General features: G+C 42.7%; 2 protein-coding genes and 1 long non-coding RNA gene across 8 annotated transcripts in view; 1 reads left to right on the plus strand and 2 right to left on the minus strand.

Moving 5' to 3' along the window:
- TRMT11 (tRNA methyltransferase 11 homolog) overlaps positions 1-2,047 on the minus strand; it is a 28,105-nt gene extending 26,058 nt beyond the window's left edge. For all 5 annotated transcript variants that reach the window (XR_011738389.1, XR_010651102.2, XR_011738391.1 and 2 more), the window contains exon 1: positions 1,925-2,047. Coding sequence is in view for 2 of the 5 variants with exons in the window: in XM_071806578.1 (XP_071662679.1) it covers positions 1,925-1,999 (75 nt within the window). In the remaining 3 variants the exon portion in view is untranslated. The remainder of the gene's footprint in view (positions 1-1,924) is intronic.
- Positions 1,676-9,014, plus strand: LOC136099604 (uncharacterized). Of its 2 annotated transcripts, XR_010651103.2 has the most exons (3): positions 1,676-1,966; positions 4,685-4,739; positions 5,316-9,014. It is a non-coding gene; the product is annotated as an uncharacterized lncRNA (long non-coding RNA). The 2 variants fall into 2 exon arrangements; XR_011738392.1 differs by lacking the exons at positions 1,676-1,966; positions 4,685-4,739 and adding an exon at positions 4,750-5,030.
- A 1,503-nt stretch (positions 9,015-10,517) lies between these two features.
- HINT3 (histidine triad nucleotide binding protein 3) lies at positions 10,518-17,835 on the minus strand. Its single transcript, XM_065835678.2, has 5 exons — positions 17,663-17,835; positions 16,399-16,516; positions 15,044-15,113; positions 14,097-14,223; positions 10,518-12,225 (listed from the first exon to the last, which is right to left on the minus strand). The coding sequence occupies exons 1-5, from the start codon at positions 17,807-17,809 to the stop codon at positions 12,178-12,180; spliced, it is 510 nt and encodes a 169-aa protein (XP_065691750.2). The 5' UTR covers positions 17,810-17,835; the 3' UTR covers positions 10,518-12,177.
- Between the last annotated feature and the right edge of the window lie 291 nt (positions 17,836-18,126).

Below are 18,126 nucleotides of genomic sequence, written 5' to 3' on the forward strand. Positions count from 1 at the left end.
TTGTATCCCATATGCAGGTGAGACAGAGATGAAGATCGGGCAGCTGATTTGGTTGAAAAAAATCTGTCCTTGCTTGTTTTGTTTTCAGACAAATCAGGTCCCTAACACAGCTCATCACAAAGCCAACACATGGCTGAGCAGTCACCAGAGTAAAAGAGAAAGGAAATGGAACTGCTTCCTTCAGCAGCTGAATCAACCACGTTTGACTACAGCCTTGGTGAAAAAAGAAGAACCTTCTGTGTTACCTATAGATTGTCTTTTTTTTTTTTTTTCCTACTTAATCTGATGACCTTGCCTAAAGAAAAATTGGTTTGATCATAAATAAATAAATTCATGTTCCAGTTCCCACGAAGTAGACAGTAAAAAAAAACACGCAGAAGAAAGCCTTGATGAAAACAAGAAAAACAAATTACGCGATACACAGTAAATATTTTAAAATGTGTAATGATGACCTACCAATTCTAAAAAAATAACTGCATTTCAGCACTATTTTAAACAAGACAATATTATCCTGGACCTCATATTCCTAGCTCTTCAAATGGTGCCTAGAAGAGCAGTGAAGGTATCAAAATTTGTTAGTGTATAGTAACTCTATAAGTCATCAAAAGTTAAATTTACAAACAAGAGGGTTTTCTTATAAACATGGAAATTGAGTGTGTGCTAAATCAGGCGTTTACCAAGGACCCATGAAAAACACCAGGGCCTCAAAATACCAGGGAGCTTCAGATAATCACAGAATCACAGAATCTTTGGGATCGGAGGGGACCTCAAAAGATCATCTGGTCCAATCCCCCTGCCGGAGCAGGAACACCTAGATGAGGTTACACAGGAAGGTGTCCAGGCGGGTTTTGAATGTCTCCAGAGAAGGAGACTCCACAATGCCCCTGGGCAGCCTGTTCCAGTGTTCTGTCACCCTCAAGTTACAATTTTTTTTTTTTTTAAATTATTTCTGTGAAGAGCAATTGGTAAGATTTAGTGTCAGGGAACCAACCGTGCACCCCAAATTTTGCAGCCAGCGGGCATAAAGCTGTCCATGACAAGTAGATGGCACCTGTGGAGGCAGGACTCGCTGGCTCCCACACCTGACCTGCTGCGATCCCCCTGCAGAAGTGGGTCTGCTCTCCCTGATCCCGCATCGGCCAGCACAGCGTGAACCCTTCTGGCTGAGCGAACACTCGGCATTACAAGCCAAAACTGAACAGTCCTTCATGCCACCGGTGCGACACAGAGGAGGGAGCCTGATGGAAAAGACACCAGCCTTGGAGATCTCCATTTGATCCTGGCATGTGTGCAGGCCCTGGAACTTCAGAGAAGCCCTGTCTGCTGCTCCTCAAGTCATCTTCCTGAAAATGAACACATGCACACACTCCTGCCTTGCACAGCTCCATGAACACGCAGAGGGGCAGAGGGTCTCACGTGTCGCCAGCACAGCACCGACCACATATGTACCCACATCACACGGTTGAGAGCAGCTACATAGCTTAAACTAAAAAGTCACCAAAATAAGACCTTAGAGAGATTTTCATACACCCTTCTTTTTTTCCCTCCGAGTTACCATTTCTTATTTGGAGCTCCAGGCACTTTGCTGGCAACCTCTCCTGGCCCCAAAGGCTCTTGAGAGCAGCAAGGAAGGTGTTTCCTCAGAGCCACCTCCCCACAGCGCCCGGGGCAGAGCGGAAGCCCACGCCCGCTGCGAGGGGAAGCGGAGAGCGGCGAGGGAAGGGGCTCCGGGCGGCCCTCGCCCCGCCAGCCGCCGGCTCTCCCCGCGCTGCCCGGGGCGGGCAGCAACGAGGCCCCGCCGCCTCCCGGACACACCTCGGGTTGCTCCTGAGGGCAGCGCCTTGCCCACCCTCCGCCTCAGCGGGCCGACCCCTCGGTCCCGGCCCCAACCCGAGTCCTGGCTCCGGCCCCGCGGGGCGCTCACCGGCAGGCGGAACTCGAGGTGCTCCTGCGCCAGCAGCAGCAGGTACCGCCGGAGCGTGGCGGCCGCCAGCGCCATGTCCGGCCATTCCCCCGCCTCCCGCCCCGCATGCGCCGCCGGGCGGGCCCAGCAGCCGCGGGAGGAGCCCGCCCGCCTCGGCGGCAGGCGCCGCCACCGGTGAGGGGCGTGTGCCGGGGTCCCCTGCGCCGCCCCACAGTGCTGGGAGAGAGCGGGGCTGCGGGGCTCTCGGGCAGCGGCCGCCTGCGCGGGGACGCCGTGCTGCGGGCACTCGTACTTAATTAGTGCTGAGCTCATCTTCTCATCCCTTTTTTAATTTATGTTTTGTGTGTGCTTTGTAATGCACGCCGCGTGCATTACCCAGCAGTACCCGTATATAATTTTTAAACAAGTAAATATTTGCGTACTGGGGACACGGTAGCGTTTCACCGGTGCGCGATGGAGAAGGCTCGGAGGGCGGGTCAGGCGGCTGGTTCGGGCTGAGCCCTTCGAGCAGCGCAGCTGTGGCCTCTCCTTCCGACAATAACCTTCCCCCACAGGCATCGGTGGAGCAGGTCATTAAATAGCATTAACAATTAACAGACGCCGAAGGAGTCGCGTTCGTTTTCCGTGGGAAGGAGGTCAGCGCTGGCGATCTGGGTGGAGGAGCAGCTAGAGAAACAGATTCTCCGGAAAAGGGCGGAGAGATGTGACTACGCAACGGCGGGCTGGGGGCTGAAGGATTTGGATTGCATCTTATGTTTTTATTTCAACATCTAGACTTGATAACTGGAACCGCGTACTCACTGATCTCCGTGTTCTGTTGAGCTGAAAGGTTCAGCTTATCCAGATTTCAGTAAGCTTTTTATTAGATGCAGGTCAGTTTAGCACTGAACTCATGTTCAGTATTTTCTGTGCTAATTTTTGGGCATCTTTTTTCTGGATAGCAAAGATTTTGCTCATGACCTGTGGGTACTGCGTGGGCTGAGTTCTTTATGCATCTCAATAATCTCATCCCGCAGCTTCCCCAGTTACCTCTTCCTGTGATAATCAAAAGTGAGCTTTGCTATGAAGCTCTAGCTCCGATGATTGGCAAGAAGACAATCTAAATATGAACTGGCATCTAAATGTGAACTTTCCTAGAAGAGAAAGAAAAGACGTAGAAGTGGATCAGGCTTGTTCATCTCAGTGGTCACACCCTGAGACCTGGCAATAGCCACATCGCTGAACTGCTGACAAACACTGCAAGTCTGACAGTGCTTACAAAATCTTGGGATTGCTGACAGAGATTTAGTGGAAGAAGTCTGCTTTTATTTTTCCAATCTATCTCACTTTAAATTTCTTAGCTGTACCACTTCCATTTTAGAAACTCCTCAGGAGGGGTTATTGGTATTGTTGTTTAAGCTTAATCTCTTGGAGACTAGCATTCTCTTTATCTGCACTACTTGATCTGCAAAGCACTGCTGTCTGTTCTCAGAAGCTGAATACCTCAATTTTCTAGTGGTACTGCTTTCTATGGAAGAATTCAATTAAAGCCCTGTTTTTTCCTGCTTTTGACTTGAGGATCCATGCAAAATCACTAGCAGTCTCTATAGGCTGCTCAACATAGTTTGAAAATGTACGTAGATTACTAAATAAGAGCTACAGTGTATTTGATCCTGATATAAAACCAAAGTGCTTTCAGATGCTGTGTTTGTAAACTTAACATACATTCCTGTAACTGTCACTGAATATAATCAAGCAGTTTGGTTAGCATGGATTTGAGGGGTCATCTGACATCAACAACATTACATAACTATTTTAGGGAAGGAAAGGAAAAACAATTACCCTTTTTAGCCTTCAGTGGAGTTTTAAGTATACAAACCATAATTACTCAATTTGAAATGTATCCAGGAAGCTAGAATTAACCACCTTTCTCTCACAAAAAAAAAAAAAAAATATAGCAATAGGATCATATGACAATCATGAGTTTCAATTTAAAAGTGAAAGACTGTGAATGAGAAGCCATTCTTTAATTGGTGCTGCTGTCTCAGTTCTCTTGCTCAGCTGTTGTGTTGCCATCTCCTGCTCACCCCATGCACTTTTCTAGACCCAGAGGCAACACAAGCTTTTTTGACCTCTTCACTGGTCATGGGGTTCACGTGCAGCAGCATCAACATCTGCATATAGGCACATACCCATGAAACCATACTTTAAAAAAAATTTTAAAACAACAACAACAACAACAACAAACTTTTAAAGTAAAGAAATGCCTAATCTGTGTATAATTCAGTTATTAAGTTGTTCAGAATTTGCATTTCTATTCATTTCCCCATAGAAAAGCTATCATTAATCCTCTGTTTTATCTTCAAATGTCTGTGAGGAAAGTATTGGCTCTGCTGGTATGATATATGGAAACTAGTTCGTGTATTCCAACAGGTGGTGGATACGATGAAGCACAGACATGGGTATTACAGTTGGTTCTCTGTAGGTATATAAAAGTCCATCACTAATGCATTGATGTAATTACATACTGCACAGACATGCCATAATCTAAGCACATGTAATTTGCCAGGTGGCAGGCAGCTGGTGTACCTGGGGAAGCTGAGCAGGGAGCACAAGCTCCTTTGCCTACAGCCTGCCTGCAGGTTTTATTAATAGCAGGCAGCCATGGCTGTGCAGCACGGCCTTTTAAGGGAGAGCTAGCTAGTCTGGCTCTGCCTTCACTAAATAGGGTGTTGCAGGCAGTGCTGTGCTCACTAACTGGATTTCTGCTTCTCTTTTCAGTCCCTGATGAGGAAAATCCCCCTGCTCCCACCACGCGTCGGCATTGCAGCTCCAGGTAATGTTTCTTGTGCATTATAACTGCAGCAGCCTGCAGGCTCCTCGTTGGCCGGCGCAGTGTGGGTTTGTCCACCTTTAATCAGCGTGCAGGCAGGAGAAGGGCTGCCCACCCCTGTCCGTGGGTTGGTGCTGCCCCTTGGGGAGCAGTTCGCTCCCTCTCCCGTCACTAGGGCTGTGCGGAACAGTCTAGCCAGCCCTGCATCCCAGCCCTGCATCCGATTGTTTGGGAAGTTTGCGGAGCTGCCGGCTGTAAGGATAAAGTTCTCTGAAAGGCGTCATTGCATGAAGAGTAAGTACCACACTACGTTTGTGTTGCATGTTGCGGGGTATGTATGGTAACTGTGGGACTGGTACGCCTTGTAGCCTTATAAACATAACTTACTGTCCTGTGTTACAAAGTGACTTCTGAATGTCAGCTGAATCATTTTAACTTTCCTCATTGTTGTAGAACTGTGGGCGGACTTAACAAAATCTTCAGATTTTTAACATCTTTTTCAGCAGCCCTTTTCTCTCACTCTTTCAAAACTCTTCCCCCAAATTACCAGGCTGATTTTTTGTTGTTTTTCCTTCACAGCTGAGAGTGCACCCAAGAACCACAGTTACAACCAGTCATTGGTTGTTTTCCTGTTCGAGTGCCATAAAACATTCGCGAGGAATGGAGGAAGATAAAGGGCAGAGTGCTAAAGCCACCAGTGCAGTGGGCGACTTGAGGAAGAGTTGGCAGACCTGGGCAGAGGATCACATTGAATATCAGAGAAAGAACCCGTTCAGCAGTGATGACAGACTTGCATCTAAACCGGTGCATACTCACAGAGGAGATCCTACCTACGGGAGACCCCCTGAAGGATCTCAGACAGAGCAGAGAGGGAAAGATGCTCACTCACATGTGGGTAAGGAAGTAGAAGAGCTGTGCTTGATCATTAGAAGCACTGGAGAGGTGGGAGAAGATGGACATGTGAGTGTGACCTTCGGGCAGCTGTTTGAAACGTACGTGACTATTTCCAATAAAGTAGTGGGAATCTTGTTAAGGGCCAGAAAACACGGCCTGGTTCATTTTGAAGGTGAAATGCTTTGGCAAGGAAAAGATGATGACGTGATCATCACTTTACTACAATAAAGCTTTGTCATCTAATGAATTCTGCTGCCTGGTTCCATGTGGATGAGCATATCTGAATACCATCTTGAAAGAGGTTTTCATTACAGAATTTCAACTCAGCTGCTCACTGGGACAGGAGAGAAAATGGGTGAGAAGGATAAAAAATATTTCAGTAAAAATGGTAGAGATTTGAACAGAAATCACAAATAATGAACCAATCTATCATGCCACTATTGGATTGTCCATTCATTATTATCATACACTACAAAGTATACTGCAATTCTTCAGATAACTCCACTGGCTTACTGCTTTAGGTTACGGAAAGTATGAATTACTAACTTGCTGCCATACAACACTGATTCCTGCAGGCTGTGAAATATTTGCTGTTGTGTGGGATTTTATTTGTAAAACATGGAATGGAAAACTGTTATGGGAATTCTTATACTTCTTAAAAAAAGAAGAGACTGGTATATAACAGACGTTTGGGTTATTTTCGCATGGTGAAACTGAATGGAAGTTACTTTCATGAAGTATATGAAAATCCCCGAATTTAAAGAAATATTACAGCAAGGATATGTGATGGTTTCTAAATTATTTGTATCTTATATGTATTTTGGAGAGCTGCATTAGTCCTGGTATTTAATAGTCTGTTCTTGTCATAATATCTTCTTCAAACTTTGTGTCTGTTGCTCGTTTTCCTCTGTAGCTCATCATTTTTACATCTTCTGTTCTTCTAATGCTGCATCATACCTTAGAAGATCACAAAGCCCTGCAGTCTTCTTGGTGAATTCAGCTAATATCCCTTCATAGAAGGTAGGGTGCCACAACACAAAGTTGTAAAAGACAACTGAAACTGTATGGTGGGGCACTATGCATTCACAAAAACAAAAAAAAGAACGGCTCTTTCACCAAAAGGTAGCAATTTTGTTTATAATAGGAGAGTAGAATATCCTGTAGTGCCAAATGCATAAATAAAAGTGTAGCAGTGCAGTTCCATACCTCACTTAGCTGAGGCAGAGCTTTGCTTTCAGGGCACAGTTGTGAGTTCTCCAAACCAGGAGGAAAAAAATGATCAGCTAGTGAGAATTGTGACTGAAAGATGACCAATAACAATTTCCTTTATGGTTCTTCCAGGGGAACTTTTTCTATGTTTAAAAAGAAAATAAAAATACTTGTAATAATGCTATTAAAAATAATCAGGAGCTGTATTCATGATAGTTCCTACCAAGAAAACTGTATAACTAGAAATATATATGGGTCTTTAACATAAGATAAACACTTGCCTCAAAAGGGTATTGAAATTTAAAATAAATTATGAACTTGATAAAAATAATAGATTATTTTACACTTTTTAAATAAAATAAGTTTGTTTGTTTTGTTTTTTTTTTTTTTTGCAAGAAGCCTAAAATAATGGGTTTCTGTTTTGACATTGTCATCTGATGGGGATTTGCCTTTTGACTCAGCAAATTAAAATATGGATTTAATTATCCCTCTGCCTCTTTTTCATAGTGAAAAGACAATAGAAGTAGGAAAAAAGGAGGAAGTGAATGTGCTGAAATAAGTATGTCTGCAGGACAGATGCGTACAGCATGGAAAGGAAAACAAAGGGTAGGTTTTAATCACCACATAATTTTGCCAGGTAGGAAACTGAGGAATACGTGTTGCACCAGGTACTGCTGGTGTGTGTTCCCTTAGCTCTCAAAACCACTCCTTTGTCCTAAACAAATCTGTGTCTTGCAGCTGAAAACAAGACATGTAATTTGTGGTCTCAACACATTTAAAATGCTTTGGTTTTTTGAAAAGCATTTCTTGCTAAAATGACATGAGCACACCTCTGTGGATTTCAGCTCCCATTCATTAAATAAAACCTGGACATGCACTTTGATTTCAAAACGAATCAGGCTTTTTATAATAGACCTGCAGAATGTGGTTTGTTTAATTCAGACGCTTTGCAAATTCAGTCAGGGCTGCTCTAGCACCTGCAGGAAGCAGTGTCAGGTGGTTCAGGTGTTGCCAGCTGACTAACAGGATGGTAATATCTAGAGAAATAATAACATTACTACGCATTGTACAACTAATACATTAAAATGCGCACAGTTCAGATGCAAGTCCAGCTCATGCAGACTTATTAGTTCTTAATTATGTCTGGCTCAAGTAGTTAAATGTCAAGAATCCAGGCTTGCACTGCTGTGGAAGGAGTGAGTGTTAGATGTTTACGTGGCCTCTGTTGCACTCTCTCCTGCTGCTGGTTGGGTTCAACATCACTTGAGCACATGTACAAGAGCTTTAAGCACATTTCTAATCAAAACAGATAGAAGCGAATTAAGCTCTAATGAAATGGTCTTACCAGTTTTGTAAGCAACCATAAAAAGCTTGCTCTATCATGATATTTTGATTAAAACCAAGGATTATTATCAAAAATATTATTTCTAGACTGATGGATGTTTTAAAACAATTATAGGGCCAAATTTCCTACCTGCCAGCTTTAGATGAACATTCTCTAAAGAGTGACTGAAATCTCTCTGTGCCCATGCAATGGTTACAAAGACCAGAAGGTGCCAAGCTGGGTCAGCGTGCAGGTTGACAAAGCCAATCTCCTGCTCCTGGCAAAAGCAGATATTTCAAAGTCTAAAAGACAGATAATGCAATTGGTCAGTTTGTCCACTGGTACATGCCAGGATAAAAAAAATACTTCTGGAGCCTGACTATAGTCAGGAGTGCATCATATCTAATGGGCATGACTCAATTTAGCTACTAGTTCACAAGTTTTCCAAAATTCTGCTTCCTCATCTGCAGATGAAACAGGAATTTAAACTTTTCAACAGGCAACTTTTTTTGGAAGAGAGCACCTTTAGACCAAATTGAACAAAATAAATTATTTTCGCAAAAAATTGTAGTATGTGAAGTTTTCTAGCATTACAGACTATTTAGAATATCTGACCATCTAAAAGGTGTTCTTGTCCTACTAATTAACTTTCAGCTCTTCAAACCTCTCCTAAACCTCACTTCTTTGTGGCAAGTTCCCTCAGTGGTCTTTCCTCTTCTTCGTCTTGAAGCCTGTGAATTCTGCATCTGTTTGGGGCTGTACATTGTATAAGGATTGTCTGTATTTTATCTTGTCCAACACTGAAAGCATTTCCAGCACTTCAATAAATATTGCACATCAGTTTGAAATTACATGGAGTTTTTATGCCGCATATTATGGTTTCCAAGTTTGTCAAATTTCAAACACATTTTTCACTGGTTTGCTCCCTTTTTTATGCCTGTATTTACAACTCACACTTGAGAAGGCTTCAGAATAGCTTGATGAGCTAATAGCAATTTAATCACATTGAAAATGCTGTCCTTAGTCAAAACACAAACATTTTTATTCTACATTTAACTCCATTAAGAGTTGCTTGTGTATCTGTTTCATCCTTTCAGAGAGGGCAGTTAGTACTTCAGCATAAAAGCAGTGTTTTCTGAGTTCACATTAGGTTGGGGGTTTATGTAAAACAATTGAGGAAAAGAGTATAAATAAAGCTTTGTTGTTCCTAAATGTGTAGTAAAAAAAGCAGCTTTTCTCAGGACTGCTAATACTGGATCAAAGAACAACAGAGGCAGGGGCAGTGGCCGAGGCACGTTCCTTTGCTTCTCCAGCTCTTGGAGAGCATGAGCTGCTAAGTTAACTCTCCAGGAGTATTTTATTGATCTTTGTTCGCTGGAAAGCTCTACAGATGATTTTGGAAGTTTCAAAATGATGCTATAATGCTACTGTAGAAGAGGGTGACATAGCTAACGGGGTCTGCTCGCTGCCTCTTCCAGAAGCTGCCCAGTAATTCGGGAACCGATTAAAAGCATTAGGATAGGCTTTTCAGAAAATAGTTCTTAGCCCAATTAAAAAAATTATCTGCTGAGTCTAAGAGTGCTTGTCAATACAGAAGGAAAATGGAACATAGTTCTACGCTGAAAACCACTAATGAGATACTGAGCATTCATCTCAGTAATTAATGTGGCTCCATTTAACACTGTTTGAGTGGCCTTGAGGCCTAGCTGCTCATCAGCCAAAGTTTGGAAGCTAGGTTGTATCCTCATTTTTACCTTTCCAGTTTTCCTGTCTTGGTGGAACCCTTCTCAAATGTAAGATGCAAAAGCTGGCCTTTGTGCTTCAGCATACGTTTGAGAATGTACTGGGTCTGGCTCGGATGGAGAGAATTTTCTTCCAAGCAGCCCGCGAGGTGCCGTGTTTTGTGACTAAAACAGTGTTGACGGCACACCAGTATTCTGGTGAGGGCGGACCTGTGCTTGCACAGCACCAAGTCTGCCTCTTTTTCCTGTTCTTGCCCCTTTGTTGACCAAAAAGCTGGGAGGGGCACAAGCTGCCCAGCTGGAATATTCATTCCCCACTGTAGTATGTCACACTCAGCAATAGGAGCTCAGGGAGGTTTGGGGGGAATGGGGAAGCTATTATTACTGGCCTGCTTGTGGGAGGTCATGAGTGATTGCCTCCGCATCACATGGCTTTTGTTTTTCTTCCTCTTTCCTTCATTTATTAAACTGTGTTTATCCCAACTCAGGAGTTTTCTCACTTTTGGTCTTCTCATTCTTTCTCCTACCCCACCAGGTCACAGTTGAGGAGTGAGCAAAGGGCTGGCAGGGTTCAACCCCCACAGTCAACCATTCCATTGAAGTGGAAGATCATTCCAAGATTAGCATTTGTTGTTTATTAATCCTTTTGACAGCAGTTCATGTTAGTACTTTAAATATTACATGTCACAGTTAAGTACAGTTACATAAATTAATTACAAATCAGAACACACAGAGAGTATTAACTCCTGAGAGATCTTAATGTTCAGAGATTTCACAAAGCCAGGAGTCAGCTTAAACCTCCTATTTCACAGAAGCAATCAAAGTTCACTGGCTTTAGTTTACACTCTTCCTACTTATTGTTACAAATTAAAACCCCAAAGGACTGCAAATGACACATAAGCACCCCACTAATAAGAATAACAAGGCATTGCGAGCAAGGTCTTAGAGAAGAGATACAAACTTTTCTGGGTAGAAAACACTCTTCAGAAGGTGTGAACTTTCTGAAGTTATTACAGTTTAGTGTAAGAATATTACAATTCATTGTACCACTAAGGCAAGAGGTGCTGGATCAGTGGAAAACACTGAGAAGATTACGTTCAGGGAAGCTTGCAGGTGGAACAGATCATCACCTCGGCTGTATCTAAATGCATCAGCCAAGGACACTTGATTAATTAGGCACCAAGAACGTGAATGAAGAAAATCCACTCTGCATTTTCTGCAGTTTTAACTTTCCGAACAGTTCGCCTTAATATGGTACTGAGAAACTGAACACTAGTATTACTGATTAGAGTCATACAGCAAATGCAAATCTTCAGCAGGTTCCTTAAGGAACCTGCCACATACTCACTGAACTAAAGACTCGCTTCTCTTATGACTTCATTTAGAAATCAAATTTAGCCAGGGCATTAGTAATCCACAAGGGACTTCCAGTAAGAACAGTACCAGAACCATCTAAAAAATTGGATTTTTTTTCTACCGTCATGCAGAAGAGTGGTACATTAAATCAATACATCTGAACTCTTCACATTTTTTGTAAACATACAATAACTAATTTAAAATATTGTGCACATAAGAGAGAAAAAAATCTAACTCCAACATACAACCGCTTACACATACATTTAAACTATATTCTATGTTATATATCTTTATCACATCTTGGGCATCTACTGTATTAACATTTACATTGTCGCTGTCATGCAAATAAGACAGGTAATTATATTAAAGTGGTTTAGCACCAGAGAGTCAGTAGTGTACTTTCAGCAACATACCTACTAATAACTAGTCATGAGTAACATATGATACAAATACAGATGGAAACCTCAATGTTCTAAACGTTTTTTGCAATTCCAGAACAATGCATCTTTAAAATAGAAGCTTGATTCAGCAACAAATAATCCCTTTGGTACCATGTACATGCTGTTAGTAGTAACTTGTTGCCTTAGTTGGAATACATTCTGCTGCTATACCCTGCCCTTTACAGGAAAGGTTCTCTGAACGTGTGCATATGTTTGTGTATGTATTATGTATTTTATATAAGAATATATATACACATGATAATAAAATACATCACCTTATTGTCAGAGAAGTATATAGCCTCAAGTATCCAAACAGGAGAATTAGGTTGGCAGCTACAAATTGTGTGTATTTCCTCATAAGGAACTAAAGCTTTTTTTATCCTGTTATATTATTGGTAACACCAAACTGTGCAACCTTAAATCAGAGTTCAAAGACAAAGAACAAAGTGGCTAGCAACACAAGGCTAAGAGCGCTTTCAACTGGCAGCATTTTCAGTTTGCAGTCGCTCAATCAGTTGATCAGCCTATAAAAGAGAGAAAACAATGCATGAACTACACCGTGGACCTTCAGTTTCCTGAAAATTCCATTTTAAAAATAGTAACACTGACAGAGCATTTACTTTTCATTTTTACAAAGCATACAACAAAAGCAGAATACAATGATGGTTTTAATCAGCAGACTCTTTTCCACTTTTTCCATCAAACTCCGATTAGGTGACCAGAAAAGGAAACACAATCTACGGAAGTCAGAGAATGTCTGAGCAAATTAACAGCAGATAAAACTGCGTGGGTTTAAAGACCTCAGAAGACAGCAGTGACCACAACAACCAAGCTGTGAGACCCGGAATTCTTTGGGAAACACTCCAAAATGGCATGCTGTGGCCTCTCATCATCCAACAAGCTGCAGGCCAGCCACATATGTTGCTGAGGGATGTGCATTCACATATGTGGTTCACATCACAAGATATACATCCATTTGGTTACATCCCCACGCTCACACATACTTTTCTCATCTAGTCTCTAACTAGGGCAGCTATATTTTGTGTATATGACAACACCAGCCCACAGAGCCCTCAGAAAGGTTCAGGGCAGAAGGAAGGATGCCAACATTGTTCTAGAGGCCAAACTGGGCACATGGAGACTAACAAGGGCACTTCTGAAACAAACCAGTTTACTGACAGTCTGTTCTTGCCAGTCCCACTGAACTAATCTTGTATTTTGAACTAGTGCTTCTGGTTTTATTAAGATCTCCAAAGGAACTCTGTTAAAATGTGAAAAGCTTATGTTTGGCATGCTTTAAATACGCACAGTAAAAATGCAATCAGCTACTTAAGGTAGAAACAACTTCAAGGAGTTAAGTAGCTCTTGCAGTTAATTTGCAAATAAAGCTAGACAAACCATGGAGCAACTGAAAATGAAGTTATCTGAACCTTGTTTTGCATTCTTAAGCAAGTATTACACTCTAGCCATTCAAACCCCAAAATAACTCAAGAACATTTTCCAATGTGATAACAGGGCAAAATATCTTTTGAAGCGTATCCACATCAGATAGCTAAACTTGGTATATATCTCCCTGAGCTAATCCAACATAGTAAGCAGTAAAACCACACAGCTACACTTATTTGAGGGCCAAATATTTGTGTGATGCTCTACAATACAGCAGAGACACGTTTTTTTTTCACGCTAGGCGAGATATCCAGCTTCTCGGCTACTACTGTGAAGAAGCTGAGTTTTTTCCCTTTAAGTAAGAGGCTGTCTGTATTTTTTACATGAGAAAGACCTCTTTCAGCATCTTTGTTTAGGGGTTGAGCAATGACACTAGAATGCTGTAGCTGCCTTGCAAGGACAGGTTCTTTGCTGCATCAAAGCAGTGAGAGTAAGGTCTGGTCCTCCAGAGAAAGATTTTTAAACAGTGATTTAGTCAGTGCCAGCTCAGTCTCACTGTTTATCTCTACTGACATAAATCAGTACAAACAATGTTTTTGTAAAGCAGACACTTGGTTTAGTCTAAAGATGACTAGATGAGAAAAAACATGTGAAGCAGTAAGAGCAATCATGAAGTGGCCAGGTTTTTCACCTAAATTTCTGTGTACAATACATAGGCCACCACATTTTAATATATAATTTTAAATTAAAGAACAAATACTTATAACGTGTCCTCAGAAGCACACCACATTAACCTACTCTACACATTAGATTCAGAACTATTGTATATAACAGTTTGCTGTTAATGCTATTGTCACTCCATTCCCCTCAATAAGCATAAATATTAAGGGGTTTATTATATTTTCTCAAATAGACATAGTTGGATATAGTTAAAAAAATGTTAGAAAGATGTCACATTTTCAGCTTGCAATTGAAAAACTACCGAAAAGCTCATCTGCATTACACTTACCGTGATAAACCAGTACGAATTGATTCTGTAGATGAGCCTGGATAAGAATCCTAGCTGACTGGCTGGGGCCAGGACATGAAGATGCAAATGGGATATCGAGCAGAACGGAGGCCAGTGAAAACCCATTCTTCAGAAAATGAAAACAGATAAAAAATACTAGTGGAACATCGCAAGTTATTTAACATGATCAACTGAACCAAGAACCCAACTCATCACATTTTCCTTGCACATAAAAGGCAAGGACAAAAATATGCCCTTTCCTTTCATTATGCTCTCAGGAAACGTTTCCAAAGCCCATTAACCTCCTCCTTCACATCTCTGTATTTAAGACATATTTTGTTCAAAAGGAGGGTTTAAAAAATTACACATATCTTAGATGTATCATATTTAGTTTTCAGGTGGAAAGCCAACTGTCACTAGATGAATGTTGTTTCTACCTATTTTAATCCTGAAGGCCCAGTTCCCTATACTCTACACTATTTAAATTATGTTACAGTTTACTTGGGCTAACAAAGGCACCAGCTTAAACTGAAGGTGCAGCACTGAAATCAAACAAATGCACGTATGACTGAAACTCAATGCAGTGCACCGCTTGAACAGGACAAAGTTAACCTCTCTTTCGGAATCTAGGATTTAGAGCATATTTCCAACATGTAATTAAAGAGCAGACTTTTAGATAAGTTGTTTGAAGTGCCTTCCCTATCCCAAGACATGGCCAAGAAAGAATCTGAGAGCTGGAACGCAATCTGCAGTGGAAATTCATCAGAAAACCAGTTATATTCAATGCCAGCACATTCTACTTGAGAAGTCATGCGAGAAGTGAATGCAGAACTGATTTCTTCAATAAATCACACTGCAGTTGTTGCCACTATCTCTGAAGTAGCATTTTACTTTTTAGAAAAAGTAAAAAACATACTCAAAAAATACAGAGGGTTTCCATTACATACCTTACATCATTCAAGTCATTAAAATTATTTCTCTGAAGAACAGCTTTTCCAACTTCCACCATTCTCTGCACTATTAAACACAAATAAATTTAATTTAATACTTAGGTAATATTTTACACATCATATGTCATCAAGTAATTTGAAAAGGTATTCTTCAGAATATTAATTTCAAACTGATTATGCTAGTTCACAAACATGGGCTTTTAAAAATATACTGTAACTACTCATGATCAAAGACTGTCAAGACAGTGCTGTGCAATGATTGACATAAAAATTGACAGTTACCAATCTCCATATTAATGATACTTTTAAGTGTGGTATTATTCTCACAATTCTGGCCAAAGCCCTTACTAAAAAACAAACAAAAAAATCAACCAACAAATACTGATTGGTCAGAATGATGACATATACACAGCTATCAGACTTTGAGCTCTAGGTCCTGTGCAGCCTGGCATAAGTTAGGAAGGTTCAGAGATGGTAAACAAATCAAAATAAAACTCTCAGTCCCACGTATCACTGCTGTATCACTGAAAAAAGAAGCAACTCTTATACAAAAACTCATGGCAAAAGTCTAAGGAATCATTGCAAAGACAAACACATGAAAGTTGTTTCCGGACACAAACCACCCTACGTTTAGAAGAGAAATAGCGTGATGCAATATTTGCAACATGCAACTCTAACTCTTTTCTTGCATCACCTGTAAATTTCCCATAGGTGGAATATCTTTATGCATGTATGGCTGTAGTTTCTTCTGTGAGTCAACATACTTAGCTAGGCATTTCTTGTGAAACAAAATCCAGGACAACGTTTTCTTAAAAAAACAAAGCCTGTCAACAATAAATCATAGCTTCAGTATTTCAGAATTTTATCTTTTCAAAAATTATTAAAGATTTTTGGAACACCATTTCTCTCTTTCTTCTCTCACTCCTTGTTCCCCTAAAAATAACGTAGCGCTTATTTTCAAATAATACATGTTTTATTAAGATATTTTGTAATTTTCCATGTAATTTAAAACTGCATATCTATCTAAAAAAATACAATGGAGCAGCACATAAACACTTTAAAGTCACAGTTCCAAAAAAGTGCAGAGGCATCTGTACTCCATGCAAACAAAAGGGATTTTGTGCACCAGTGCAGTGTTTTTCTAGAATTGTGCACACACACACACAAAAAGTGCTATTCTAGAATAGCACTTGGAGGTTCTCAGGAATGGTAAGTCCTTTCCTACACACACTCACTATTTCCATGTTTAAGTCATTAACCAAATGGTGTTCAAAGGTGTCATTTATTTGACAACTCACTCAAATTGTGCCAAATTATTTTCCTTCACACTAAACACACAGTGCCAGGCTTACCTACAGGTACGTGTTCCGCCTTGAGCGTTTTGCAGTTCCCCATGTGCTCCACCGGCACCACCAGGTAGTGGTGGGGAGCACCGGGTCTGATATCTCTGAAGCAAACAAGGTCGTCATACTAAAAAAAAAAGGATGCAAACTATTAAACTGATTAGGACGAAGATATTGGCAAAGAGTAGGTAACAAAGTCCATCTTCCCCATATCAGTGTGATAGTTAATGCCATATTTGAAGTAACTAGCAAAAATCCGAGCACTTTTGCAGCCAGCCGACTGAAAGACTTGTAAGCGCAATTTGTGTCCTCATTTGACCTTCTGCGGCCAGGGTTCCTCAGCGTCTGCTTTGTTTCCAGCTGTTGTGCCGACATTTAGAGCTGGCAAGACATTTTATTTCCGATCAACATCTCACTCCCACCTGCACAGAAGCGCACGGCTGTTGAGGCTGCCCGGGCACTGCCAGGCCGAGCCAAGGGCTGGCACCCAGCGCCGACACACACACGACTTGAGGGGTTTGATCTTTCATCTTCAGTTCAAGGACAGGGAACTGCTTGAGAGAGTCCAGCACAGAGCCGCAAAGATGATTAAGGGAGTGGAGCATCTCCCTTATGAGCAAAGGCTGAGGGAGCTGGGTGTCTTTAGCTTGGAGGAGACTGAGGGGTGCTCTTATTAATGTTTGCAAATATATAAAGGGTGAGTGTCACGAGGATGGAGCCAGGCTCTTCTCGGTGACAACCAATGACAAGACAAGGGGCAATGAGTATAAACTGGAACACAGGAGGTTCCATTTAAAATTGAGAAGAAACTTCTTCACAGTTAGGGTGACAGAACACTGGAACAGGCTGCCCAGGGGGGTTGTGGAGTCTCCTTCTCTGGAGACATTAAAAACCCGCCTGGACACCTTCCTGTGTAACCTCATCTGGGTGTTCCTGCTCCGGCGGAGGGATTGGCCTAGATGATCTTTTGAGGTCCCTTCCAATTCCTAACATTCTGTAATCATCAAATTAACTCCCTCGGCCCCCTCCTGCTCTCCCGGAGCCCCGTCCCCGCTGCGGGCACTGGGCCCTGGCGAGCTGCTCTCACACCGGCACGGCCACTACCCTCCTCCTTCTCAACCACCCACCCAAGCCCACCGAACCTCTCGGTGCAGCGGAGAGCCCGCCGGACCCGAGCCTGCGGGAGAGGACGAAGGCGGCGGCGAAGGGCGGCGGGAGTCCCGCCGGGCGGACACCGGGAAACGCCGCCGCCGCCGGGACGCGCCTCACCCACCTGGCAGGGAAGCAGCGCCGTGCTCGTCTCCTCCCGGCGAGCGATCCTGCAGAACACACACTTGCTGTCGTAGCCACCGCCGTTACCGGCTTCTCTCCCCTCGGTGCTGGTGGCGGCGGCGACTGCCGCGGCCTCCTCCCCCGCCATGGCCCCCGCCCCACGCCCGCACACACCGCCCACCCAGCGCGCCCCCTGCCGGCGGCGGCGGGCGGAGCTGTGACGCGAGCTCCCAGGGGCGGGTCTCCGAGCCCGGCTCCCCCGCCATTGGTGACGGTGGCGAGCACGTAAGAGCGCCGCCCCGCCCCTCCCGGTCTCTCCGCCGCCAGTGGGGAGGAAACGCCCCCTCCCCAACCCGAGTGGGGCGCGAGCGGTGTGGTGCATATGAACCCCACACGAACACCCACGTGTTATAGAATCATACAGTGTCCTGATTTGAAAGGGACCCACAAGGATCATTGAGTCCA

The sequence above is a fragment of the Patagioenas fasciata genome, chromosome 3, assembly GCF_037038585.1.
Source record: "Patagioenas fasciata isolate bPatFas1 chromosome 3, bPatFas1.hap1, whole genome shotgun sequence".
NCBI classification, from domain to species: domain Eukaryota; kingdom Metazoa; phylum Chordata; class Aves; order Columbiformes; family Columbidae; genus Patagioenas; species Patagioenas fasciata.

Bases quoted from the DNA above. Each gene is read 5' to 3' on its own strand.
- HINT3 (XM_065835678.2), bottom strand. From the start codon at position 17,809: ATGGCGGGGGAGGAGGCCGCGGCAGTCGCCGCCGCCACCAGCACCGAG. The intron at 16,517-17,662 runs GTGGGTGAGGCG...TTTTTTTTTTAG, and splicing joins CGGCGCTGCTTCCCTGCCAG to TATGACGACCTTGTTTGCTT. The intron at 15,114-16,398 runs GTAAGCCTGGCA...TGTGTTTAATAG, and splicing joins GGCGGAACACGTACCTGTAG to TGCAGAGAATGGTGGAAGTT.